At 52.1% G+C, this 26,133-nt stretch overlaps 1 protein-coding gene and 1 long non-coding RNA gene across 7 annotated transcripts in view; one reads left to right on the plus strand and one right to left on the minus strand.

Moving 5' to 3' along the window:
• Positions 1-1,786: 1,786 nt before the first annotated feature.
• FOXL2 (forkhead box L2) lies at positions 1,787-4,378 on the minus strand. Its single transcript, XM_070577569.1, has one exon. The coding sequence runs from the start codon at positions 4,235-4,237 to the stop codon at positions 3,101-3,103; it is 1,137 nt and encodes a 378-aa protein (XP_070433670.1). The 5' UTR covers positions 4,238-4,378; the 3' UTR covers positions 1,787-3,100.
• Positions 4,379-5,109: 731 nt separating this feature from the next.
• LOC139076209 (uncharacterized) overlaps positions 5,110-26,133 on the plus strand; it is a 30,037-nt gene continuing 9,013 nt past the window's right edge. For 2 of the 6 annotated variants that reach the window (XR_011527585.1, XR_011527584.1), the window contains exon 1: positions 23,911-24,128. This is a non-coding gene — a long non-coding RNA (uncharacterized lncRNA). Of the gene's footprint in view, positions 5,516-5,849; positions 5,953-6,100; positions 7,362-23,910; positions 24,129-26,133 lie in introns of those variants that run through there. The other 4 variants (XR_011527587.1, XR_011527583.1, XR_011527582.1 and 1 more) reach the window with 4 other exon arrangements.

Raw genomic sequence — 26,133 nt, forward strand, 5'->3', positions numbered from 1 at the left:
ACCCTCTGTACTTGGTGAGGCTGCCGCTCTCTCCCCCACCTTGGGTGCCTCTTGCCTTTCTGTTCTTGGAGGCAGAGAGGGGCTTTGTCCTCCAGTGCTGGCTTAGGCCAACTTCTCCATCTCACTGGAGGCTCTGGCTGGAGACTCCCCTCCTCGGCTTTCTCTGTTCGGGATAGAGGTTGGGAGTGCTGAGAGCCAGCCTCAGAACAGAGAGCCTCAACCAGCTGAAGCAAAGGATGTATTCTCTGTTATCATTCAGCAAGCCAGGGTTATACACCCAGAACACAGCTGCACACGTCACCAAAGACATACGAATGCAACACACACTGTGGTCCCAGGAAGCACTCCCTGAGTATTAGCCATATGATTTATTACAATGCCCAAAATATATGCCATCTCCAAAGGCGGATGACAGACATACACACCTCCCAGCCTGTCACCAGGACATGACTTACACTGCATGCACACATTTGCAGCAGGCATAGAATACACAACTGCCCATGGGATACATGTTCACACCACAGAAAGCACAAACAGACAAGCACGCGGCCATCCACTCTCTTTTCTGCAGCTCTCCTTAGTCAGCCAGACAAAGGGGCATCATGTCTCCAGAAGGGCCCAGCCACCAGGCCTGACCAGCCTCTTGGGCTTCCGGCTCCAGCTGAGCCTCTCTCTCTGGCCTGCTCTTCCAAGCTCCCCTGGTCTTGGCAGGCTCCAGTGCCGGTCTCAGGGTGTTGCTCCTCAGAATCCCCACGGCTTCATCCTCCACCTTCCAGTCTCCAGGGAGGGAGGAGGGGGCGTACTGTGCGGGAGCCACTTCCCCTTGGGCCCAACTACACATACCACGGATCCCACCCTGACGTTCCCTGTTGTGACCACCAGCAGACTGAAGTGGGAGGCCTGCGGGCTAGTTCCCTGCCGTGCGCAGCCTCCCCTGGCTCACTGGTGGGCCTGGAGCTGTTGCCACTGCTGTACAGGCCCAGAGTGAGGGTCGATAAGGGACACGTGGGGTCCAGCCCAAGCAGCGTGGCAGTCGCGGCTGGAGTCAGCTGATACCCGCCATCCCCTCGGAGGACTGAAGGCCGACCACCCCCAATCCGCCTCTGAGCCCCAGGCTGCAACCCGGCCCAAAGCTCGTGTGCCTGCACGGAAGCACAGGTCTTAATTCGTTATTCGAAAAGTCTCAGCAAAGGAAAAGAAAGAAAAAGATCACATTTCTACAGCCACACAGTATGCTCACCCCTGTCTGATGCCCGCAAATCTCTTACACATATCTCAAGGTAAATGAATTCTGACGAAAAACAATAAGGCAATCAGTCACTCGTTTCATTTGTACTGAGGTTTGCAGCTTATAGAGCATTTCCGCAAATAGGATTTTATCTATTTGGAATAAACTCTTACGGCTATTATATTTGACTGGAAAAATTTAAAAGTCTGAGAACAAAATAATGAAAACAGCCCACACACCCTCGTATGACCGCGTAAGAGGGAAAACACAAACTTGCATGAGTACAAAGACAGAACGAATCCCGACAGCCGCGCCTGGTGATCGAACCACGGCAGATAAAGTTTCTGATGATGTCGAACAGCTTCAACAGACCAGCGACGACACAGAAAACAAACAGTCCCCGGGGAAAACAAAACGGCGGCCACAACCACAAACGCCCCCCACTCCGGCTGCCCTCACCCCTTGTTTATCTGAAAAAGGATAAAATCCTGCTGAAAATCTCTCTTTTAACTAGCGGCTGAACAAACTTAGGCACGACTGAAATAATATAGGTCTCTGTTAAAAGAAAGAACAAAAAGTTTATTCGGGAATTGACAAGACAAAAACAACAACAAACAAGGAACAAAACAACAAAAGTGCTCTAGTTGTCTCTAGAAAATTTGGTCCTCCCAACGACAGACTACAGAACAACCAGGTCTCGGGGTTCGGGCCGGCCGGCTCCAGGTCCCACTCCCGCCGGCTCCGACCGCGGCCAGGTTTCACATTTCTCCTGCCCAAGGTGGGAGAAGCAAGACGTCTGAAAAACAAAAATCAGGGAGAGGACGAGCCGCCCCTGCAGCGTCCGCCTGGCAGGCGGTGATCTGCCGGCACTCCGGGTCTGCATCGGAAGATCCCGGGAAATTTGTCATTTTTTAATTTTTAGATAAGGAGAGAGGGGAAAAAAACCCCCAATTCGTAGATGAGACCATCTTTTACTGAATATATTTGTCTGCCTCTCTCTCTGACCATAGCTTTTTGAAGGCCCGACAGGAATTCTGCTTCCAATCTCCTGGAAGAGGCGATTTACGTGTTTTGCTTTAGTAAACTCCAAGGCCACAATACTTCGCCAGTTTTCCCGGTGAGTTTTTTTCCTTAAAATTTTTTTTAATGGTATCTAAAATAGCCCTACCAATCTTTTTAGCAAAACGTTAGCCAGCCGCCTGGGCCTGGAGGTGCCCGAAGAGGCGGGATGGAGAGCGGAGGAAACGCAGCCTCCCTCCGAGCCGGGACGTGGGCTAAACCCGGGCGCAGGCCGCCGAGCGAGGCGGCCCCGGCTCCCTGCTCGGGCCCAGCCCCCGCCCCGCCCCGTGGGCCCGGGCTAGCGGCTTCTGAACAGCTCCAAGAGGGTACGCGGAGCTGACACACGTTCGTTCCTTTCTCGGGCGGCGCGAGTCTCGTTGCCGGCCCAGGCCGGCGCTTCGGGCCGACGATTGCTCGGCCGCCGGGCGGGGAAAGCCGAGCGCGAGCGCACCGACCTGTGCGAGAAGGCCGAGAGGTCTGTGCCTCGGCCCCCGGCGCTTCCTTTCCGCCGTGGACCGCGCGGGGCCAAGTGCGGTGACGGGGCGCCGGCAGGAGACGAGGCCTGCCGAAGGCGCGTGGAGAGGCGGCCTGCAGGCAGGAGGAGCGAAAGGGGCGCAGAGGCGAGCACAGGAGGAGAAGCGGAGGAGACAAAGGAGCGAGAGGAGCTGAGGGCAGCGGAGAGGCGCAGAGCGGCCGTGGGCGCTGGCTCAGGAGGCGGCCCCAGCGGGTGCGCGGTCCGACTGGCGGCGGTGGCTGCGACCAAGACCGGCGTCGCGCGTCCCTACATCCTCCCATCTGGCGTACGCTGGGCTCTCAGAGATCGAGGCGCGAGTGCAGCGCGCCGGTCTTGCTGTCGTGGTCCCAGTAAGAGCAATGCATCATGGCGAGCTCAGGCTGCCGGGCGCAGGCGAACTGCAGGCCGGGCGCGTTGGTGGGCGCGGGCGCCGGGGGCGCGGCGGTAGCCGGGCTGGCAGGGCTGAGCTGGCCCGGGGGCGGTGCGGCTGCCCCGTGGTGCGGCGGGGCTGGCGGGGGTGCGGCGGCCGCGTGCAGATGGTGTGCGTGCGGGTGTGAGTGGGGGTGCGGCGGCGGCGGCGGGGGCGCGGCCGGCGGGCCCCCCAGGCCGTTGTACGAGTTCACCACGCCGGGAGGCAGCGCCATGCTTTGCACGCGTGAGTACGGCCCATACGAGGCGGCTGGGCCCGCCAGCCCCTTGACCACCGCGGCCGCGCCCGGGCTGCCGGGGCCCGCGGCCGCCGCCGCCGCTGCCGCCGCCGCCGCGGCCGCCGCCATCTGGCAGGAGGCGTAGGGCATGGGCGAGGGCGGCTGCGGTAGCGGCCACGAGTTGTTGAGGAAGCCGGACTGCAGGTACTTGGGGGGCGCCAGGTAGCCGTAGCCGTCGGCCCCCGCGCCCGCCACACCGCAGCCGCCCGCGGCGCCTCCCGCCCCGAAGAGCCCCTTGCCGGGCTGGAAGTGCGCTGGCGGCGGCCGGAAGGGCCGCTTCATGCGGCGGCGGCGCCGGTAGTTGCCCTTCTCGAACATGTCCTCGCAGGCCGGGTCCAGCGTCCAGTAGTTGCCCTTGCGCTCGCCGCCGCCCTCCCGCGGCACCTTGATGAAGCACTCGTTGAGGCTGAGGTTGTGGCGGATGCTATTCTGCCAGCCCTTCTTGTTCTTCTCGTAGAACGGGAACTTGGCGATAATGTACTGGTAGATGCCGGACAGCGTGAGCCTCTTCTCGGCGCTCTCGCGGATCGCCATGGCGATGAGCGCCACGTACGAGTACGGGGGCTTCTGCGCCGGGTCCGGCTTCTCCGGGGCTGTCCCGGCGCCGCCGCCGCCTCCCTTGCCCGGGCTCGGCGGCGGCGGCGCCTCGGGCTCCTTGGCTGCGCGGCCGGTCTCCGGGGCCAGCAGGGCCCCCGCGGCGTCCTCGGGCTCGGGGTAGCTGGCCATCATGACAAAGCCGGCGCGCTGCGGCCAGGCAGCCCTGCTCTTGCCCCCGGCGCACAAGTCCGCCCTCGGCCGAGTCTGCAACTTCTGCAGAGTGCGGATGCGGCCCGCGCTCGCTCGCTGGCGGCCGCTCGCTCTTCTCCCCTCTTCTTTCCCTTCCCCTAGGGAGCGGCCGGCGGGAGTGGAGCTCAGCCTCTGGCCATGGGGAGTCCGCCCAACAGAGAGGGGCTCCGGCCCCACCGCCCCTCCCCGCCCAGGCCAGTCCCCGCCTCGGTGGGTTTTCTTCTCCGCGCTCTTCCCCTCCCCCCACCCTCCGGTTTCCCGAGGCAAGACCCGCGTCTCTGGCCGGGCTGCCTCCTGGAGTCCCTAGTGCGCCAGGAGCCTCGCTCTGTTCTGATTCGTATCGGCTCCGCCAAGTTCCGCTTGCGTCAGGCGCCTTCGCCCCTATAGCGGGGCGGCCAGTCGCGCACGGGCGAGTTCATCTCCAAGTCACTTTTTTGTAAACGCCCCGCACAGCCCGGACCGGCCGGCCCCCTCCCAGCGAGCTTCGGGGGCCCGGCGGACGGCCCGGCTCACGCTCTCACAAACCCGTGCAGTCTGCCGGTGCTCGCTCCGCGGACCGGGCCAGGAGATGCCGAGGGCGCCGGCGGGCCCGTCCACGCTCGGCCCGTGCCCAGGGAGCTCGGGCCCGAGCGAAGAGAGCCGCGCCAAGCCTCCTCGCAGCTTCAGGTGAAAGAAAACGGCGCCTTTGCTCGGCCCTTTGCTGCTGTCTGGGGGCGAAACTTCTAGCTCGGGGGCTGGGGGAGGGGCGGACGGCGAGGGGGCCGGACGGGGGTGGGCTGGGGTGGAGAGAGCTGCGCGGTGGCTTTGGGAAAATCAGCCCAGAAACGCGTGTCACCGAATGAAGAAACCTTGGCCTGGCCCGTCCCTCGCGCTCTCACAGTGACTGGGCCAGGATGCAGCTGGGGAGAAGAACGCTCGGAAGAGGCGCCCTGGGGCGCCGCCTGAAGCCCCTCCGTCCTTCCTCGCGCTGCCCGGGACCTAGGGACAGGACCCCTCCTCAGAATCCGCGTCGCAATCCCACGGGCTGGATATGTGCTTTACCAACACTAAGTAGACCCCGCTCTGCTCTTGCTCCGACATGGACGCCACTGTTGCCGCGGGTTCTGTGGGGCTGTGTGTGTATGTGAACCGGTATCACACATAGAAGTCATGGGGAGGGTTTGTCCTTGAGACATCTGAGATACCGGATACCCAGGTCCACGTGAGCTGGTGCACAAACAGGTACGCACCTGTGTTAGGTGTGCTATTTATTTTTATGGGGTAAAACACATTTATACTTATATGTGATGATACCTGTGTATCATGTATCAGAGTAAATGTGGTTCACGGATATCGCATCTTCCTTTTTCCTCTCTCTCATTCTCTCCCTCTCTCTCCTTTTTTCCTTCTTTTCTTCTCTTTCCTCTTTCCTCTCATTTTCAATTTTTCCTGCCTCCCTCACTGCCAGAGTATATATGTATTCTATCACAGACTAGGAGGAAAAACAACAGGCTGTGAGGGAGGCACTTGTTCAAATTTCTGTCCTGATGAGACCTTTGTTCTGATCTTTCTCCAGGGGTGCATTCTCACCTCCCTTCAGCAGAAGTCTGTTTGGGACTTAGTTACACCTGCATGCACGGAGATTGTCTCAGGGGAAATAGGCGCTGGCAGAAAGTCAGGTGTGCCTTTTAATAGTTAACTTAGTCTTAACAAAAGTCTGTGATCATAGTGTGAGGGAGATGGCTGGCGTTTTGAATCCTCGTGCCCCAAACTCCCTGGTGCTGAGGGGGCTGGGATGCTGTGTGGAGCAAGGTGGACTGACTGGATGGCATGCAGGTGTGTGTTAGTGACTGGCGTGTCTGGAGCTGCTGGCCCAATGCCTGTCACTACCTCTTCCTCCCAGGCTGCTCGCTCAGTCTCTGAGGAAGCCTCGAGAGCCCTAGGTGGCCTGTGGCCCCAGCATCCACCAGCCACCTGGCCTCTGATCTACATTCTGAGATTAAAGGACAGGAGGACAGGGTGATGGGGCTCTTTGGAATTCAGCATCTTGAAGATGACTCCAGAGAGGTCAAGAGGGCAGCCTGGTCTGACCACCGCAGTAAGGGAGCAGGGCTCTCCTAAACTCACCTCAGTAAATACCCTCCTCCACCCACCACTGAAAATAGTGATACACCGCATAAAGACGTTTTGGTCAAGCGTAGACCGCATATATCACGGTGGTCCCTTAAGATTAGTACCATATAGCCTAGGTGTGTAGTAGGCTATGCTATCTAGGTTTGCACAGGTACACGCTAGGATGTTCGCACAACGACGGAATTGACCGACGCCTGATTTCTCAGAACGACGCCCCAGTCGTTAAGCGACGCCCGACCTGTATCTCAGATTAGCTTGGTTGCTTTTTCCCACTGCCCCCAACAGACACGGGGGCAAGCAGCACTTCTTTAAAACCTCTGTTGCTGCTTCCCGAGCAGGAGGGCAGATGTTTTTCTTCTTCCTCACCCTCGTCCGTGCCCGGGCTATGGGTAGGAGTTGGGGGAGTCAGGTTTGGGGCTGCTGCAGATGGATCCCAGTGCCCATCCTCCCCCAGGGCCTGGGCAGGGGGAAAAACAGCTGGGTTGGGCCCCACCCTAACGGGGGGATGCTCTCTCCTCTCCTCTGTTTTCTGACCACCCAGGCTGGCTCTCTCTCTGTCTCTCTCCCCCTCCCCCTTAGAGGCATTTCCGCTGCGGGCCTGCAGCAGCCAGGTGTAACAGCATTGTTGTGTGTGTCATCACTTCCCCGAATTCCACACTCGGCTCCCTTTTCAGCCTTTAAGGAGTTTGTGTGTGTGTGTGTGTGTGTGTGTGTGTGTGTGTAGGGGGTGGGGGTAAAGGAAGGAGTTTCTCTAAAGGATTCTCTGTGGAAAGAAGCGGAGTCCTGCTCTCCCAGGTATTGATTTCTGACTGTCTTTCCGAGGAACGAAGACCCCAGCCCACATGGAAGAGGGCGTGCCCGGCCGGCGTGTGCTCACCAGGAGGGGCTGGGATCCGTTTTTTCCCCAAGATGCGCGTTCACGCAGCCGCCCCGCATTCGAAGGCTCGGGAAACAGGCAAGGAGATGCAGACCGGGAGGTGCGCACGGTGACCCAGGCCCTCCAGGCCTCCGTCTGCGGAGCAGCGAGAGGCTCGGGCGGGCGGCGGAGGAGCGAGGGCGACGGCGAGGCCCTGGCGGCTGGGCCAGCGCGGGCGGCGAGGCGGCTCTGCAGGAAGCGGCGGGTGCGCCTCGGTTTACTCCTCGGCCTCTGAGGCCGGCGGGGGCCGCTTCCTGCGCGGTCGGGGGCCGTGTGGGGCCCGAAGCCGTCCCCTTCTCCGCGGCACTGCGGCGACGGGGCCCGGCTCAGTGACCTTGGGGCGGTGTCCACCCCCGAGGGCCGGGCCCAGCTCGTCGCCTCTCCGGCCCGCAGCCGCCTCCCCGAGCCGCCCGCGCTCCCGCCGGTCCTCCCGCCGCCTGCGGACTCCGTGCCCGGGACCCGCCGACCGAGCGCGCCCTCCGCCCCGCGCCCCCGAGGCCCCGACGGCCGGCGCGAGCTGCTCACGGGGCCCGATGGAGGGAGACGCGTCCCCGAGTCCCCGGCCGGGACCCTGCGGCAGCCGCGCGGCGGCCCCAGGCAGGCAGCGCTGCTCCCGCCCCTCGGTTGTGCCGCGCCGCCGCCGAGGCCTGAGCGGGCCCCGCAGCCCCAGTCCTGGGGCCCCGAGACGCCCCGGAGCCCGCTCCCGAGCGAGCGCGGCGGCCCCATCTCCGCACGGCCTGCGGCGCGCGGCAGGGAAAAGGAAGCCCGAGCGCTTACCCGTCGGGCCCCACGCAAGGGCACACTCCCGCCAGGCGGCACCCCCCGCCTGCCCCACAGGGACTCGCGGCCCTCTCCTCAGGTCCTCCCTCCATCCCGCTCTCTCTCCCTCTCCCTCAGTCACCCGTATCCCCGCCGTTCCCCTTCCCGCACGCACGCCTGTCTCACACCCGCCTGTTACACGTGCTGGTTCAGATCTTGTCCATCTGATGCCCACTCACGCTCCTCACACACTCGCACATCCACCTCTCTCGGGACACAGAAGGACCTCGTGGCTCCATGTCTGCAAGTCTGACTCCCAGAAGCCGGTTGATTCTCTGATGTCCTTGGCCTGTGGTAAGGGTGACAGGGCTACCACCTGGATGTTCCCATCAGGAGAGGTTGCTGCTCAGAGTTCTTTTGACAAGCTCGGGTACCGAAGATAGTCCTGATCCACTTGAGTGCACGCGGGCCACTAACACAGGCTTCATCTCTGCTGAGCTCGCTGCCCACACCGACAGGCTGCACCCAGAGGGTTGCACAGTTCTTGTGCACACACCCACACAGCACCAGACCCCAGGCCAGCGGGCATTGTTCTGCCTGGATGAGATTAGCAGAGTCACTTACCCAAATATGTCTAGGGAGAGAGAGGGAGTAGAGAAATGGAGAGAGAAAAGAAAGAGAGAGGAGAAGCCACTACCCATTCTGGGGAAGACTCACAGAGGAGAGCTGTTTCTAGTTGGTAAATATCTTATTGAATGTGACTCGTCGTGTCCTGTCCTGCTCCCCACCCCCTGCTGTGGGTGACTGGGCTGGGAGGCAGCAGGCGAGAGTTCTGGGCTCTCCTGGCCTCACTGACGTTGGCCCTCAAGTCTACCAGAACCTCTTTGCCCCAAGGAGTGTGTACCCTAGTGTACCCTTCCCTCTACCAGGTCGACTGCAGGGTGGTTCTAGGCCTTTCTCCTGGTTGAGCTAACTCAGGGAGAAGAGACAGAGGGGGCTGGTTCCTGGGCCCTGCAGGGATCTGCCTCCTCCAAAGACCTCTGGGATGCTCCCAGAGACAGAATTCTGCTGACCAGCTTCCTCTGATATCCCATGGCTGTGCCTCCCATGGCCCAAAGCCACTTTGTTCAGCCCTGAACAGTGAGTACCCTGCCACCAGGCCCAGCACTTGCTTGGCAGGGCGATGTGTTGTTTAAAGCTGCCTCTTGTCTTTCTCCGCACCCAGACTGTAGGCCGTGATGGGCAGAGACTCTGTCCTCTGCTTCTCACTCAGCGCTTCCCGCCAGGATGGGCTGGATGCATTCTAGTGGAACTGGAAAATGGCTCTGCTCCACAGAGAGAATTGAGAAATGCCACTTACCTTGTAATGAAGCTGTTTTCCCAAGAAAGGGACTGCAGGTGGGGAAGAGTGGCTGGACCACCAGGGGCCAGCTCTGGATTCCCGAGTCCTCTGTCATTTGGAGCTATCTGCTCATTGCGGCTATGCCATGCTGCCGAGCCTTGGGCAAGGACACAGGACACCTCCCTGGTTCCCTGACCATGGTGAGGACCTGCCTGAAAGATTCAAACTAAACTTGACTAGGAATAGAGAGGCCTCTGCATCTGCGCCGGCTGGGTTGCAAGGTGAGGCCTGCTGTCTGGAGCCCCAAGCAGTACCATGAGGGGACCTTCATCTTGGTCCTCGTTCCCAGCTCAAGTTTCTCTTTAGACAAATGGGCACTGTGTGAAGAGCCTCCGTGCAGGAGAGCAGTTTTAGATGCCTAGCTTCGATGAAGTCTAGAGGAAGGGAGGAAGAAGGGCTGAGTTTTGTGTTTTGTATTACTAGTCTTCTGAAGGAGATTTTCCTCAGGCCAAAATGATGTGTGTGTGTGTCTGTGTGTCTGTGCGTGTCTGTGTGTATGCTGTATAACTTACATGTGGTACACAATATGCATCTCAAGTGTACAGCTTGATGTATTTTTACATATAATGCACCATGTAACCACCACCCTGATCAAGATATGGAACATTAACATTTCTGTCACCCCAGAAGGTCCCCTCATAGCTTTTCCTCATCAATACCTACTCCCAAAGGTAACCCATGTTCTGATTTCTGTCACCACAGATTAGCTTTGCTGGCTTTGAGCTTCATATAAATGGGGCATATAGCATAGATTCTTTTGTGTCTGGTTTCTTCTGCATAACATGTTTTTGATATTCATCTTGTTGCACGTGTCAGACGTTCATCTCTTTGGCTATGTAGTATTCCACACTTAGCTTATCTGATCACCTATTGATGGGCATTTGTGTTGTTTCCAGTTTTGGGATATTGTGAATAAGTCTGTATCGACATTTTTGTACATGTCTTTTTGTGAAGGGCATTTCGTTACCCTTGGGTCAGTACCTAGGAGAGCAGGCGTATGTTTAGTTTTATTATTTATTAGTTTTATTGCAAACAGTTTTCCAAAGTGAAAGAACAAACTACCGTGCTATACAGACAGACAGACATGCAGTAACAGGGCCTTTTCTTTATAGATGGCATGCTCTCTAATGTGCTTATTAGCACTGTGTACCTCCAGCCATTCTTATTATTATCATTATGATAGAATAAAGTAGCTCTCCTTTATTGAGCTTGTATTTTGAGCCAAGGACTTTACATGCCTTCTCTCATTTCATTTTTATGACAAACCTAAGGGTTTGGTACTATTCCCATTTTACAGATGGAGAAACTGAGGCTCAGAGAAGTTAAGTACCTTGCTGGAGTCCCCCAGCCAATAAGTGGCAGTTTGACTTTGCAGTCCTGAGTTTCGCCCCTGCACATGCGCCTCGATTTGTCTCTGAGAGGTCAGGAAGTCCTTCTTTCCATCTGACCAAATCTACCTGCTGTTTATGAGACCCATTTCCTATAACCTCTGGTCCTCCCCACATACATTGTCACACCCAGGCTTGAGATCTGTGTACACACATATATGCCCCCAGTCTTCTCAGAGCCATACATGCTCTGTGAAGAATGGCATGGGAGCAAATTCAGTGAAAACCTCAAGGCTTGCCAAGTCCTGGGCTCAGAAACCTGATGGTATTCCTCTCAGGGAATTTGCAGGAGAAGACTGGACCAGGGACAAGTCTGTTTCCGGATGCTACAGAGAAGAATTCAGAGGCCATCCTTCCCTGGGAAGAGATGGGCATTTGGGCCTCCTCCCAATACGCTGAGCCAAGCCCATAACCACGCTGCTCTAGGGGCATCCGCCTGGGGCATCCCTCCATCTGCAGGGTTCCTCCAGGGATGTTTGTCTTCTCCTAGGAGGAGGTGGTAGCCTGGAGATGTTGCGCTTTGCCTGGGACAGGGCTAAGAGGGAGAATGTGTGTGGTCTGAGCAGGGAGGCAGCATGAAGTCTGGAGAACTGTGCTTCTGGCCAGAGAGCTTGACCAGGCCCTGCAGGGAATGGCCACTCTGGAAAGGAGAGCCAACAGCCTTCTCCCCAGGACCGTGTCCTGAGGATGTTGTTACCAAGCATCCAAGCCCCTGGGCTTGACTGAGAGGAGTGTGCTGCCCCTGTGGGTGGAGGCATCGTATGTGGGTGCCCCACTCCGGGCAGCGGGCCCCTCCACAGGCCCCTTTTTAACTAATTGAGGCCTTGCTGGGCTCTGGGTTTGTAATTGGGGGTAATTGCTGACAGGCTGCTGTGGTGGTACAAGCAGGCTTTTGTTGGGGGAAACAGTGGTCAGGATCAGGGGCCTTGGGTAGGAACAGTGGGATTCTGGTGTGCTCTGTTCCAGGTACCTCTTGGCCCTAGCCTTTTGCTAGGAGGCAGCACTTCTGAGGAATGGGGACTGGTAGCATGTCTGAACAGGAAGAGACCCTCTTATATGGGTGATGGGAACTCAGGTCCAGAAATATACCAGGTCTGCTCTAGGCCACACAGGTAGTGCGACAGAATGGAGGTGCTGGTGCTTGTACTGTCATCAGTGCACACCCCCCAGGCCAGGAGGCGCCACGGCGGAGTGGTTAACACAGACCTCTGTCCTGATTCCTGTAGATAGTAGCCTGGGAAATTATGGCACCTTGCTGAGCTTCAGAGTTTTAAAATTTTATCATTTTTTGAATAGGCAATATATTCACATATACCAAAATTTAAAAACGTGAAGACTTACAGTGAAAAGTCTCCCTCCCACTTCTGTTCCCAAGTCACCCTTCTCACAGGCAGCGAGTGACCCTGGTCTCATGTATATCCTTCTGGACGTATTTTATGCATATACAAGTACAATGCATACATTTCCCTGACTTTGCTCGCTTTTTGCACATGGCGGCATCTAATCCACTGTGTTCTGCACCTTAGAAATCTTTCCGTATCAGTGCATTCTCTTTTTTAGAGCTGCATGGGGTTAGGTTGTTTTCAATCTTTTTTTTAAAATAAGCAATATTGTAATGCATAATCTTGTATGTACCTAATTTTGTAGGTGTGTGTATATATCTGTAAAAAAATTTCCGGAAGTGAAGAGTTGGATCAAAGGGTATGTGCATTTGTAACTTTGACAGATGTTACCAAATTATAGTAGCCCTCTCTTAACTGCAGTTTCAGTTACCCCCGGTCAACTGTGGTCTGAAAATATTAAATGGAAAATTCCAGAAATAAACAATTCATAAGTTTTAAATTGTGTGCCATTCTGAGCAGCATGATGAAATCTTGAGCCATCCTGCTCCCTCCTGCAGGATGTGAACCATCCCTTTGTCCAGAGTATCCGTGCTGTATATGCTACCTGCCTGTTAGTCACTTAGTAGCCTTCTCAGTTATCAGATTGACTGTTGCGGTATCACGGTGCTTGTGTTTAAGTAACTCCTCTTTTTTTTTTGGAGAAGAAGATTGGCCCTGAGCTAACATCTGTTGCCAATCTTCTTTTTTTTTCTCCCCAAAGCCCTAGTACATAGTTGTATATCCTAGTTGTAGGTCATTCTAGTTCTTCTATGTGGGGTGCAGCCTCAGCATGGCTTGATGAGCGCTGCTAGGTCCAGGCCCAGGATCTGAACCCGTGAACCCCGTGCTGCCAAAGTGGAGCTCTGTGAACTTAACCACTCAGCCATGGGGCCGGCTCCCAAGTAACTCTTATTTGACTTAATAATGGCCCCAAAATGCGAGAGTAGTGATGCTGGCAATTCGGATATGCCAAAGAGAAGCCATAAAGTGCTTCCCTCAAGAAAAAAGGTGAAAGTTCTTGACCTAATAAGGAAAGAAAAATAATTGTATGCTGAGGTTGCTAAGATCTACCCTAAGAACGAATCTTCTATCTGTGAAGTTGTGAAGAAGGAAAGAGGAATTTGTGCTGGTTTTGCTGTTGAACCTTAAATACGTATGTATAGGAAAAAACATAGTCTATATAGGGTACAAGCCGTGGTTTCGGGCATCTGCTGGGGGTCGTGGGACGCATCCCCCGAGGATAAGGGGGGACTACCGTACCCTCCGTATAGATTGACCCAGTATTCATGCCCACCAGAAGTGTATGGGACCCCTGTTTCTCCACAGACTCCCTGACATACATTTCCTTTTGAAGAAACAAATCTTACAGACATGGTTGAAGACCCCTCTCTACGCTTCCTTGATCCCCTTCTGTCCCTCTTTCTCCTGAAATGATCACCACGGTAAACTTGGCGCTTAATATTCCGGTAGCTGTTTCCATACTTGTACTACATGTGTATCCATTCCCAGGCAATACTTAGTATTGTTTTCTGTGTCATAACTTTATATAAATGGTATCCTGCTGTTGCAGAAAGACACGTGCTTGCTTTTTCACTCAGGCTTATGTTTTTGAAAAGTTCCCGGTTGATACACAAAGACAAGCTCCATTCGTTTTCACTGTGTTGCCCCATCCATTGTATGAACACGCCACGGTTTGTTTATCCATCGAGGGACGTTGGGTTGTTTCCTCTTCTTTGCTGTTACCAGTAGCCCTGCCGTGGACATTCTCCTATATGTCTGCTCGTGCTCCTGTGCTACAGTTTACCAAGAAGTGGGAGTGCTGGATTGAAAGGCACAAAGATCTTCAACTTTACTAGTTATTACTGAACACAGCCTCGGCCTCTTCACTGTAAGACAGAGAGAGTGTTGCCTGGACTCCGGGAAGTCAGTGTCAGTGAGCGAGAGGGCGTGGGAGAGCATGTGGGCTCGGGTTTCAGCAGATCTAGACTTAAATCTGTGATCTACTTGCTGTGTGACTTTGGGCCTGTTATCTGGCCTCTCTGTGCCTCAGTTCCCTCATCTACAAAACAGTGATGATAGTATCTAGGTTGCAGGGTTCAGGAAAAGATTAAATAAGATACTGTGTGAAAAGCATTTAGCACAGGATCTGGCACAGAGGAAGCACTAAAAAACCCCCAGCGAGCCAGCCCTGTGGCCTAGTGGTTGTGTTCAGTTTGCTCTGCTGTGGTGGCCTGGGTTCGGTTCTGAGGTACAGACCTACATCATTTGTTGGCAGCCATGTTGTGGTGGCAACCCACATACAAAACAAAGGAAGACTGGCATGGATGTTAGCTCGGGAAGAATCTTCCTCAGCAAAACAAACACACAAAGAACCCAGCAATCATAGTTATTAATATTATTATGACTGTGTCTTTGATTTCTTTGTTTTTAACCTGTTATTGTAGCACCTTTCGAATTTATAAAATAGGAGAGAGAATAGTCTAATGAAGCCGCATCTGGTTTCTTCTATATCCCCACCCATTTCTTCACCCATCCCCCACTAGATTCTTTTGCAGCCAATCTCAGACATCATATCTACTATTCACTTGTAAATATATGAGTTTATATCCCTCAATATAGGCACTTAAAAAAAACATAGCCACCATATGATCATCATACCTAAAAACTGAGAGTGATTTTTTTGGTGTATCAAATGTGTCGTCCCCGTGGTTTCGCCTTCCAGGGTTTCTGTTACCCGCAGTCAACCTCGGTCTGAAAATACTAAATGCGTGAGACAGACCACGTTCACATAACTTTTATTTCAGCATATTGTTAAAATTGTTCTATTTTATTAGTTATTGTTAATTCTTACTGTGCCTAATTTGTAAGTTAAACTTTATCATAGGAATGTATATATAGGAAAAAACAGTATATATAGGGTTCGATAACTATTCATGGTTTCAGGTGTCCACTGAGCGTCTTGGAATGTATCTCCCTTGGATAAGGGCCTACTGTTCACAGTTAAAGTTCAAATTTTCTCAGTAGTCTTGGAAGGATTTTATGGTTGATTTGTTTGAGTCAGGATCCAAACAAGATCCGTACGTTACATTTGGTTACTATGTCTCAAGTCTCTTTTCATCTGTAGATCTCTCTCCTCTCTTTTTTCCTCCTTCCAATATATCTGTACAGATAGTTGTGGTACAGTTTCTCGCAGCCTGGACTTTGCCGAGTGCATCCCTGTGGCATCCGGTAACAGGCTCCTCTGTCCTCTGCATGTCCTGGGCGCTGGCAGATCCAGAGCCTTGGTTAGTTCTGGTTTGCTGTTTTGGCAAGAACTCTTCACCACTGGCATTATGTAGTTCCAGCATGTCTAGCTTTTTCTCGTTTGATTTTTAACAGCCATTGATGATCACTGCCTGGAGCCATTATTCATTAGGGTCATTAGCAAACTGGTGATATTTTAATTCAATCATTCTTTCTTTGTTAGTTAACTGAACTCTTCCACCAAGAGAAACTTCTCCCATCAACCATCTGATTGCCGTGAGGTGGGGTCTGTGAAGGAACAGCAGGATGAATGACGGATTCTTCTTATATTTAATGACAATGACAAAGGGGCTAAGTGATCATTTAGGACATGGCTGATTTTGTGGGTCCTGAAATATATTAGGGAGTGTCTTCCAGCCAAAAGAAGGAAGGAGGAAAAGAAAGAAAGAAGGAATGAACAAATGCACCAACTCCCCAATCCCATCATTCATTTCTTCACACACATTTGTCATATCCCTCTTCTCTGCACTGGCTGTCTGGGTGTGGGGATGCAGAGAGCAGTGATGCATGATTTCTGCCCACAGGGAGCTCCAGGTAACAATATACAGCCTGTACACAGCTCGGCAGCCCAAGACACAGGTGCCATAGGAGGGAAGAGGGAGAAAGGCGAGATCTCTGACTGGGTAACATGGGGAGGCCTGGCAGTGAAGGTCAGGTACCCCAGAAGAGGCTACAGTAGGGCTGAGGTGCCCAGCAATGCCACTGCAGGTGCCGGGGGACAGAGGACAGCATGTTATTGCTTTAATCAGGGGGCCCTTTCAGCTGTGTACCTGTGAGGTCCCCAGGTATGTGCCAAGTGGTCTGGTGGACTTGAGAAAGACCTAGTTTCTGCCCTTGAAGAGTTTTCCTCAGTCTGATTGGGAAGAGAAACAACACACACTTGATCCACAATAGGTGAGTAAGCGCTGGGTGTAATTAACAAGCATTTCCGAGGTGTTTACTATAAGCCAGAGGCTGGGCTCTGAAGGTGAGCGGCACATGCCTCCCACCTTCAACATGCCGTTTGGCCACCTGGGCATGCCCCTGTTCTGGGTGCTCTGTGCTCCGTACACCCCTCCACTCACCCCAAACTAGGGGTGCATCCTTGGTCACGTGGACCTTTAGGCTGCCCTACCTGGACGTGGTAAAGATGACTTGCCTGTCAATGTCTTCTCAGCTGCTTGCTGTTCATCCTTCAAGTCTGCTCAAGGGTCACCTCCTCTTGGAGATCTTCCCTGGCCCAGTAATCTACATCAGCAGCCTGGGCTGGGTATTTGGGCTCCCATGGCACTTTGTCTGTGCTTCCTTCTATCTCAGCAATTATTACCTTCTGTTGTAATTTATTTGTTAGCTTGTCTGTCTCCTACTAGACTGAACTCCCCGAGGGCAGTGGCTGTATTCTTATCATCTTTGTATTTTTAATGCCTGATGTATCTGTATGTCTTGCAGAAAATGTTTGTTGAATGAGTGTCTAGGATTCCACATTTAGTGCTTCTTTCTTTTAGGTGAATATTTACTCTGGGAAAAGATTAAACATTCAAATGTATTAGTCACTGACACTTTAGTATGAATCAGTCCAGGATTTAATTATAGTTCTGTGAGAGGTAGAAACTGCGGGTGGGAGAGAATCTAGGACAAGTGTTAGATGTCCCTATGTGTGTATTCAGGGATAATGAGGCGTCAGCGTGAAGAGGAGGGGGATTCAGGATAGGGGGTGATCCTGGAGGGCTCTAAGGAAAAGCCTGTCGGCATGCTCGCCAGCACTTGGAGGGAGGAAGGAAGGCTCAGCTTCGGGTGTGCCAGGCTGACGCGTGCCTCGGGTGGGGGGCGCTGACGGAGCGCCGCGCATCCATCCCGTCGGCCGGAAGCGGGGCTCCTCAGAGCCTGGGGGCTTCCTCGCTTTGTAGGCGCCGCTCCCCTCCAGGCCCGCCGGAAGCAGCGGCCGGCGGTGGTCGGGCCGGCGGGTGTTATCTCCTCCGGCGGGCGGGCGGCGCAGGAAGCCGGCGGGGAGCTGAGCGAGCGGGCGCGCAGGCCCCTCCAGCGCGGGCACCGTGGCCGTGCCGTCCTGCCCGCTCCGCGCGCCCCCCGAGCCATCCTGCCCCCCGCGCACCCTCCGCGCTGTCCTGCCCGCTCCGCGCCCCCCGCGCTCCCCGGGCCCCCGCTGCTCCCCGCGAAGCCTCGGCCGCCCGTCCGGGAAGCGCAGAGCATCTGCCCGACACGGTGGGCCGCCCGCAGCTCCGGAGACGGTTAACAGGGGCATTTAAGGCCAAAGGCAGGGGTCGCTAAGGCATCTTCAGGCAGGGCGGCCTGGAGCCGCGGTGGAGTCCAGGCAGAGGGACCACCTTGTGTGCGGAGGCCAGCGCCTCGTGAAGGGCAGGCGTGGCTGCCTTGGTTCCAACTCTCTGTGAGAAGCCAGGGCCCACGCGTTCTGGGGCATGACGAAGGTTGTGGGACATTGTTTATATGTCCAGGGATGGTCTCTCCTTAATCGCTCAGGGCGGAGCCTTAGGAAGACTGTCCACACAGGATGCCTGTTGTCCGTGGCAGTCTGTGCTGACCGAATGCTCCGTGGTAATTCTCCATTTTTCAGGTCTGGGAGGGGCTTGCTGTTAAGATTCCACCAGATTTTCTTTGGCTCCTGGGGCTTTGAGGCGAAATCGTTTGCAAACTTTGAACTGCATGAGCCGTCTGGGAGGAGGAACCTTCCAGGGCACATGTGAGTGTGCTGGAGCCTGCTGCGCGCCCTCCTTCGCAGGACGGCCTTCAGCACCCTCGGTCCTAAACGTTCCTTCCCGCGTTCCCGTGAGCCCTGCCAGGCGCCACCTCTGCACTGGGCCCGTGCTGGGCCTGGAGATCTGGAGAGGCAGCCTGTTCTTGCCCGCGGGGCAGTGCAGTTTAGTGGGGAGTCGGATGGGCAGACAGACAAATGCAGTTTAGTATGATGAGTACTGTGATGGGGGAAGCCTTCCTGGAGGAGGTGCCTCTGGGGCTGAGTCTTGAGGGATGCGTAAGAGCCAGGGAAGGTGTGGGGAAGGCACTCCAGTAAGAAGCAGCCTGTGTGTAAAGGCCCAGACCTGAGGGAGGGGATGGTGCTCTCAGGGGGCGCTAGCGGCTGCGTTTGGCGGTGCCCAGCATTGGGGAGGGGTATTGGGCCCTGGGAGACGAGGCTGGACAAGTCCACAAGGTCTGTACCGCTGAGGGCCTAGGGTGCCTCGCTGGGAGACTTGGACTTTATGCTGAGGCCTTTAGGGGTGTCGAAGGGGAGTGAAGGGGCGAGTTTGCGTGTTAGAAAGATGACTCCAGCTGCAGTAGAGTCCGCGTCAGAGATGACGGGCCTGCACTAAGGAAGGAGCCGGAAGGTGGAGAGAAGAGCACACCTGGAGAGACCTTCAGGAAGTGGAATGTGTGAGACGTGGTGACTGAGCCGAGTGGGAGTGAGGGAGGAGTCGGAACAACTCCCAGGTTTCTGGCTGGGTCAGCGGGGCGTAGGTGTGGCCGTTCCCCAAGATACGGAAGGCTGGAGGCGCAGGATTCTTGGGTGAGATGATTATCTGTGTGGAATACGGTGCATTTGAGGGCTGTGCACGGCATATCCAGGAGGACATGTCTGGGAGGCAGTTGGACATGGAGAACGGGACTCCGGAGAGAGGTTTGAGAGTCATTAATTTATAGATGGGATGGGATGAAGTCACCCAGGGAGGGTGTAGAGAGAGAGGAGAGAACATTTAAGAAAAGAGATGGGTAGAGGTGGTGGAGCCTGAGAAGTGAGTGAGCAGGCCTAGCCACAGAAGTGAGAGGTAACAGGAGTGTGTGGTGGTGTGGACGCCTGGGAGGGCAGTGGTCAGGGTCTGCTCTGGATCCTCTTTCAGATCCACCTGCCCTGGCTTCCCAGGCCTGCGGTGTTTGTCCCCCTCCAAGGGGTAATTGGTATTTCAGAGGTGACCCAGTCCCACTGATGGTGAAGGTTCAGATGCAGCAGTAGACTAGTTGTGGGCCGAAGGTGGGGGGCTTCTTAGGTGCTTTAAATACTCAAGGTTACTATTTCTGCAAGTCTTTCTAGGTGTTGGCTACTTTACACACGTTATCTTATTTAATCTTCAGCTCTTTCAGATAGATATTATTTTCCCCGCTTTACAAATGTGGAAACTGTGGCTCAGAGAGGTGAAGTGGCTTGCCCGAGGACACACAACTGGTTAGAACTGGAGCTGGGATGTGACATCAGATCGTTTTGCTTTACGTGTCCTGGTTTTTTTGGTTTTTTTACTGCCCTCTGGTTTTTTTCTTACCACATGTTCAGTGGTGGCTGCCTCCTGGAGTGGCATCTGAGCCTGGCCCGGCTTGCCCACACCCTCCAGGCCTCCAGGCCACGGGGACTTCAGAGGAGGCCTGTATCCCAGATTAGTCCTAAAGACAACACGCTCCTGAAGAAGAAAGAGGAGGTCTAGGCACAGCCGAGGCCTGTGATGGGAAGGGCTTCCCGAGAAGCAGTGGGGAACTTCCTCCTGGGAAAGCCACGAGAGGGGCAGTTCCTCTCCTGGGCCGGGCGTCAGGGAGTCAGGGCCCCAGCTGTTCCTGCCCGGCTGCCCGCAGCCCTGAGCACCCACCGGAGACAGGGGCCCCTGCCTGCTCGCTGCCCATTGTCCCAGCACCACAGTGCCGCTTCCCATACGCCTCCTGTTTATACAGGAAGCCCCGCTCGGGGTGCCACCTCCCTCTCCTGGTGGCTGGCTCCAAGCTTGAATTCCTCAGAGGCAGCCTCAGTGAGCGAGGACTGGAGTCAATTGTCACTGCTCAGCAACTTTAGGAATCAGTATAGCAGAATAGGCAAAAGCATGGCCTTGCTGTGCGGCTGCCCTGGATTTGAACGTGACCCCCCCTTAGCTGTATGACCTTGGGAATTCACACCAACTCTGTAGATGCAGAGTCCTCCTTTGTAAGAGCGGGGTGTTATTCCTAAGTATCTCACAGGTTTGATGTAAGGATAAATGAAATATGGAAGTAAAGTGTCTAGAACATAGTATGTGCTCAATAAATTACAGATCTCATTGTTGTTGTTACTTGTTCTTTACCTCCCGCCTTGTAGTTGCACCAAATTTCAGCTGTGTTATAATTGCAAGTGATAGTTTTGAAATATGGCCTCTGGGGCTGGCCCTGTGGTCGAGTGGTTAAGTTTGCACCTTCTACTTTGGTGGCCCAGGGTTTCTCCGGTTTGGATCCTGGCCTTAGACATGGCACTGCTCATCAGGCCATGCTGAGGCGCCATCCCACATAGCACAACCAGAGGCTCTCACAACTAGAATATACAACTATATACCGGGGGGCTTTGGGGAGAAGAAGAAGAAGAAGAAAAAAAAGAAGATTGGCAATAGATGTTAGCTCAGGTGCCAATCTAAGAAAATAAAATAAAATAAAATGTGGCCTCCAGGGAGTGGCCCTGTGGCCCAGTGGTGAAGTTTGCACACTCCCGGAGTTCTCCGGTTTGGATCCTGGGTGCGGACCTACGCACTGCTCATCAAGCCGTATTGTGGTGGCATCCTACATAGAAGGACTAGAACGACTTACAAGTAGGATATACAACTATGTACTGGGGCTTTGGGAGGAAAAAAAAAAGAGGAAGATTGGCAACTTATGTTAGCTCAGGGCCAATCTTCCTAACCTCCCCCCCCCTCCAAAAAAGCATAAAATATGGCCTCCAAATTCTGTGACACTCCTCTCATTGAGAGGCAGGGTCTGTGTCCCCTCCCCTTGAATCTGGGTGGCCTTGTGACTACCTTGACCAGTGTGGTTCAGTGGAAGTGACACTGTGTGACTTCTCAGGCTTTGTTCAGGTTGTTAGAACACTTATACCAGGAGCCCTGAGTCACCATGTAAGAATCTCACTACGCTAGAGTTTGGCAGCCATTGAGGACTGTTCTTCTTGGGTGCACTACCAGAGGGGTGGGAACTCTTTCTTCTAGTTCAATAAAAATTTATTGAGTGGAGTTTCAAAATGGTAGACTGAACCCAAACTGGCCTTCCCTCCCTCACCAACAAAACATGGCAAAAACTCGAAAGATAAAATAATATGAGTTGCACTTCAATTATGAAGGGATACTCTTGGCAAACCAGAAATGATGAAACATCCTGAAATTAAGAAGGAAATGGAATGAGACAGCCATGAGCTGAAGTGCTTCTGAGTTCATGCCCCAAACATATGCAGAATTGTCTCAGAAGAGGTGTGCACAATCAGGAATCACCAACCAGTAGACATTTGTCAAGCACTTACTATGAGCTAAGCCATTATCACTGTTACCTGCATATTTTCACAGTCAGCGCTTGTTTAGAGTTACCCACTTTTGCATTTTCTTTGCTTTGAGTTCAATTTCCTTCTTCCTGCAGTACAGTTTCATAGTGCTTTCACCAAAGGCCTGTGGGTATTAAGTCTTTTGCTAAAATATTTTTATTTCATTCTCCCTCTTAAATGATAATATAGCTGGGTAGAGAACACTGAAGTTGACATTTTTGCTTGGTACATGGAAGATACTTAGAATATTCTCTTATTTTCTGGCATCGGTAGTTGCAGTTGAGAAGTCTGTGGTAAGTCTAATTGTTCTTTCGTAGGTGATGTGTCTCTTCTCTCTAATTACTTTTAAGATTTTATTTTGGTGTTCTGCATTGTAATATGATATATCTAGGCATGCATTGTTTTTATACTATTTGCTTGGGGATTGCTTCATCCTTATTTTCAATAATGATGAAAGATTCATATTTTTCATCATTATTGAAAATCCTTGGCTGTTATATCTTTTAATATTACCTCTTCCCCATTCTTTCTGTTCTTTTCTATTACAAATTTGTTGGACCTTCTCATTCTGTCTTCTTTTTCCCTTAATTGTCTTTTGTACTTTCCATTGTTTTATCTCTCTGTACAATCTTATGGATGATTTCCTCATAGCTGCTTTCTAATTCAATAATTCTCTTTTCAGCTCCATCTAATCTATAATTTTACCCATCCATTAAAATTTTAATTTTGATGGCTATATTTTTTCATTTCTGGAAGTTTTATTTAGTTCTTTAAAAAATCTGCCTGGTATTTCATTATGATTTTTACTTCTTCTCTTTTATTAGTTTAAATATACTTATCTTATAGTCTTTCAGAATGTCCAATTATCAGAAGCTCTTGGGATGCCATTTCTCCTATTCGTTGTGTCTGAAAATTCTAGCTCATGGTAAACTTTTCTTTGTATGGTTTGTCATTTTCCTTGGTGATTTCTTTCTCTGTGGGAATCCTGTACTGCCCAAGTTGTACGAATGACCCTACAGAGAAGTTTTATTTTGGCTTTGCTAGGTGCCCTGGAGGTATCACCAGCCTGGGATCTATTTTTTATTTGTTAATTTTTTGACTTGGGATTGCTGCACAATGTGGGGGGGTGTAAGTCCAGCTCGAAACCATCCCCTGTTGCAAGCTTGGTGTTTGATTTCTCTTGGGAGAACAGGAAGAAACAAGCTGCATTGCTGTGTCACTGGGCTGGTGGGGAGTTTTTCTAAAGCTCTTCTCACTAAGTGTGCCGCTCTTCAGAGATCCAGAGGACTTCATGCAGGATTCTCACTCCTAACTTGACTTGAGTGATCCCAAAGGTCTGCACCTTGTCCCTGTAAGCAGGCTAGAGCTGAAGCTCCTTGCCTCTAGGGGTGTTTTCCAGTCTAGAAGCCCTCTGCCCCCATCTGGGGTTTCAATGTCAGCTCATGCGCTTTCAGTTCCCTCTATTTCTGGTATCTAGGGATTTCTCTTTCTTGAGAGCTAGAAGTTGAAGAAAATGGATACTTTTTATTAGTTATTTTTAAATCTAGAATTTCTGTGAGTTTATGATGGAGGACTCTTTTTTTTTTTAATAGCTTCGGGTCACAATGTACCTTTCCAAGCTCCTGGCATATGTTCTCTTGTATCATCCTTGCAGGAACTCCATGACACAGATGTTATTTATCACCTTCTTTTCACGCATTAAGACAGTGAGACTTGCAAAGTTTAAGTCTTGTCCAAGATCAGACAGGTAGGAAATTGCCTCATCAAGATTTGAGCCCAGGTTTCTCTGATTCTGTTTAATGTAGCACTTAGGAAGTTATTGATAATGATCCCCTCCCTCCGTCATTTCATTATGAAAATCTTCCAGCATAATACCTATACTATCCACTCAGATTCTACAATTATCATTTTGCTATATTTGCTTTATTATATATCTGTCCACTTACCCATCCTATTAATCCAACTATCCATCTTATATTTGGATGCATTTCAAAATAAGTTGCAGACATTAGTATACTTTATCCTTAAGCAGCCAGCATGCACATCATTAACTAGAGCTGAATATTTGTTTATGGTTCTTTTTTTTCCCTAGCCACGAATGAGCCAATATCAACTCTGTGACTAATGCATACACCTGTATAATGCAAATCTACATCAAGACACAGAACACGATCATTTCTGCGGGAAGTTCCCTCCTCCCGCCCCTTCCCAGTCAACCCTGCACCTACCCAGAGGCAACCACTCTTGATATTTCCCCCCAAGGACTAGTTTTGCCTGTTCTGGAAATTCATGTAAATGGATTCTTGCCAGGTATGCTCTTTTGGGTCAGTATTCTTTCATTCAGCATACCCATCTTGAGATTCATTTGTATTGTGTGTGTACCAGCAGTTTGCTCCTTTTTATTGCTGAGGAGTATTTCATTGTTTGCCTATAACGTGGTTAGTTTATCCAGTCTTCTATTGTTAGACCCCTGGGCTGTTTCAGTTTTTGGATATCAATGATAAAGCTGCTATGAACATTTTTATAAATATCATTTTTTGACCAGTTTCTATGTCATGGGAGTGAGGGGAGTAATGTAGCAGCCAGATTGCAATTAGTTGAGCGAGATGAGGAAGTGCAAAGAAGGAACACAGACAATTTTCTTAAGATGAGTAGATGAAAAGTGAGGAGAGAGAGTCATAGCTAGAGGGATGTTCAGGGGTCAGGGGTGGTATATAGATGTATACCATATATGTAAAATAAATGATATATCATATAAATATATGTTTAATGACAGTATATAGAGTATATTATAATAGAAATAATATGTATTATTTATAAAATATATGTGTATAAATATCTATATTTCTATTTGCTGAGAATAATATAAACATGTTTTTATGGGGGAGAGGGAAAGGAGGGGAGAGAGGGGATGGGAATCCTAGCTTCTGTGGATAGCCCATGGCTACCCTCCTCTTGGCCCTGGTCTCAGATACTGGGCGGAGCCTGTGGTCCCTGTGGCTGCTCCCTGGCTTCTGTCAGCAGAGTCTCAGGTGTGAATCTTTTCCTCTGCCAGTCTGATGTCCAGATTGGCATCAGCATCCTGACACTGAAGGGACAGCAGAACTCTGTCGTGGCCATCTGCTCAGATGGTTGGTGCTCTGGGGGTACAGCAAGTGTTAGCGGGAGATGGGATGGTGGCTTCGGCTGGGCAGTGGGGAAGAGCCTGCTCTGAATGTTGGGCCACGTCTTGTGGGGATGACTGCATGGACCTTGCCACGGGAGAACCGCTAGGATTCCTTCCAGGGCTACGAAACTGTGGCCTTGGGGAAGGGCTGATCCCTCCCTTGTGAGCAGTTGCCCGTTCGAGCTCCTGGGCCAGAGACCAGCTGCTGAGACACGTGCAGCAGTCAGGAGCAGGGGCCGCCCGTGGGTTCGCTTCTGTCCACCTCTGATTCTCAAGATTATTTGTTAGATTGAGAAAAGAAAGTCTGCTTCTTAAAATAAAAATTTTACTGGGTGCAGACAGGCAGGCAGATTTGAGCAAGGAGTTCTTCTAACCACCGCTTTCTGGGTGAGGTCGGGATTGCTGGGGAACTGCCTTTCCCATTGGACCCTCAATACTGGGTTTTTCTTGCTTTAAAAACTTCCCATTTATTGATTTATATCACACACATATATTTTTCTCTTTAAAAAAGTCAACTCTACTGGGGTATAATTTTCATACAATAAAATGCACCCATTTTAAGTGTATATTTTGATAAGTTTTGATGCTTTTAAAACCCATGTAATGAACACCTCACTCAAGATGTAGAACGTTTCCAAACCCCAAAAAGTTCTTTCGTGCCTTCTTCATCAGTCTCCTCCCCCGCCCCAGCCCTGGAAAACCAATGATTTGCTTCCTATGACTATAGATTAGATTTGTTTTCCTGGAGATTCAAATAAGTGGAATTATACGGTGCGTTGTCTTTTGTATCTGGCTTCTGTTGCACAGCGTAATGTTTTATAGACTCTTCTGTGTTGTTGAGCGCATCCGTTCATTCCTGTTGATGTCTGAGTAGTATTCCGCTGTGCGTATGTATCCCAGTTTACTGAATAGGTACAGACACGTTGTTCCAATTTAAAACGTCTTTCCTGTCCCGTTGCCTAACCAGCCAGTTCCTCTTCACAGGCGTCCAATATTACCAGCTTGTTGTGTGTCCTTTTGAGCTGCTTTAGCATTTAGAAACAGATATGTGTGCAGGATCCTCCTGCAGAACTTCAAAAAATATGTCTAAGTTTGCATGTGTGTGAGTATAATCTTAGAGGTGGAATTGCTGTATTAAAGCATCCATGT

The sequence above is a fragment of the Equus przewalskii genome, chromosome 15 (genome assembly GCF_037783145.1).
Source record: "Equus przewalskii isolate Varuska chromosome 15, EquPr2, whole genome shotgun sequence".
NCBI lineage: Eukaryota > Metazoa > Chordata > Mammalia > Perissodactyla > Equidae > Equus > Equus przewalskii.

What these genes read in the sequence shown, in the direction of transcription:
- FOXL2 (XM_070577569.1), bottom strand. Translation starts at nt 4,237, where the DNA reads ATGATGGCCAGCTACCCCGAGCCCGAGGACGCCGCGGGGGCCCTGCTG.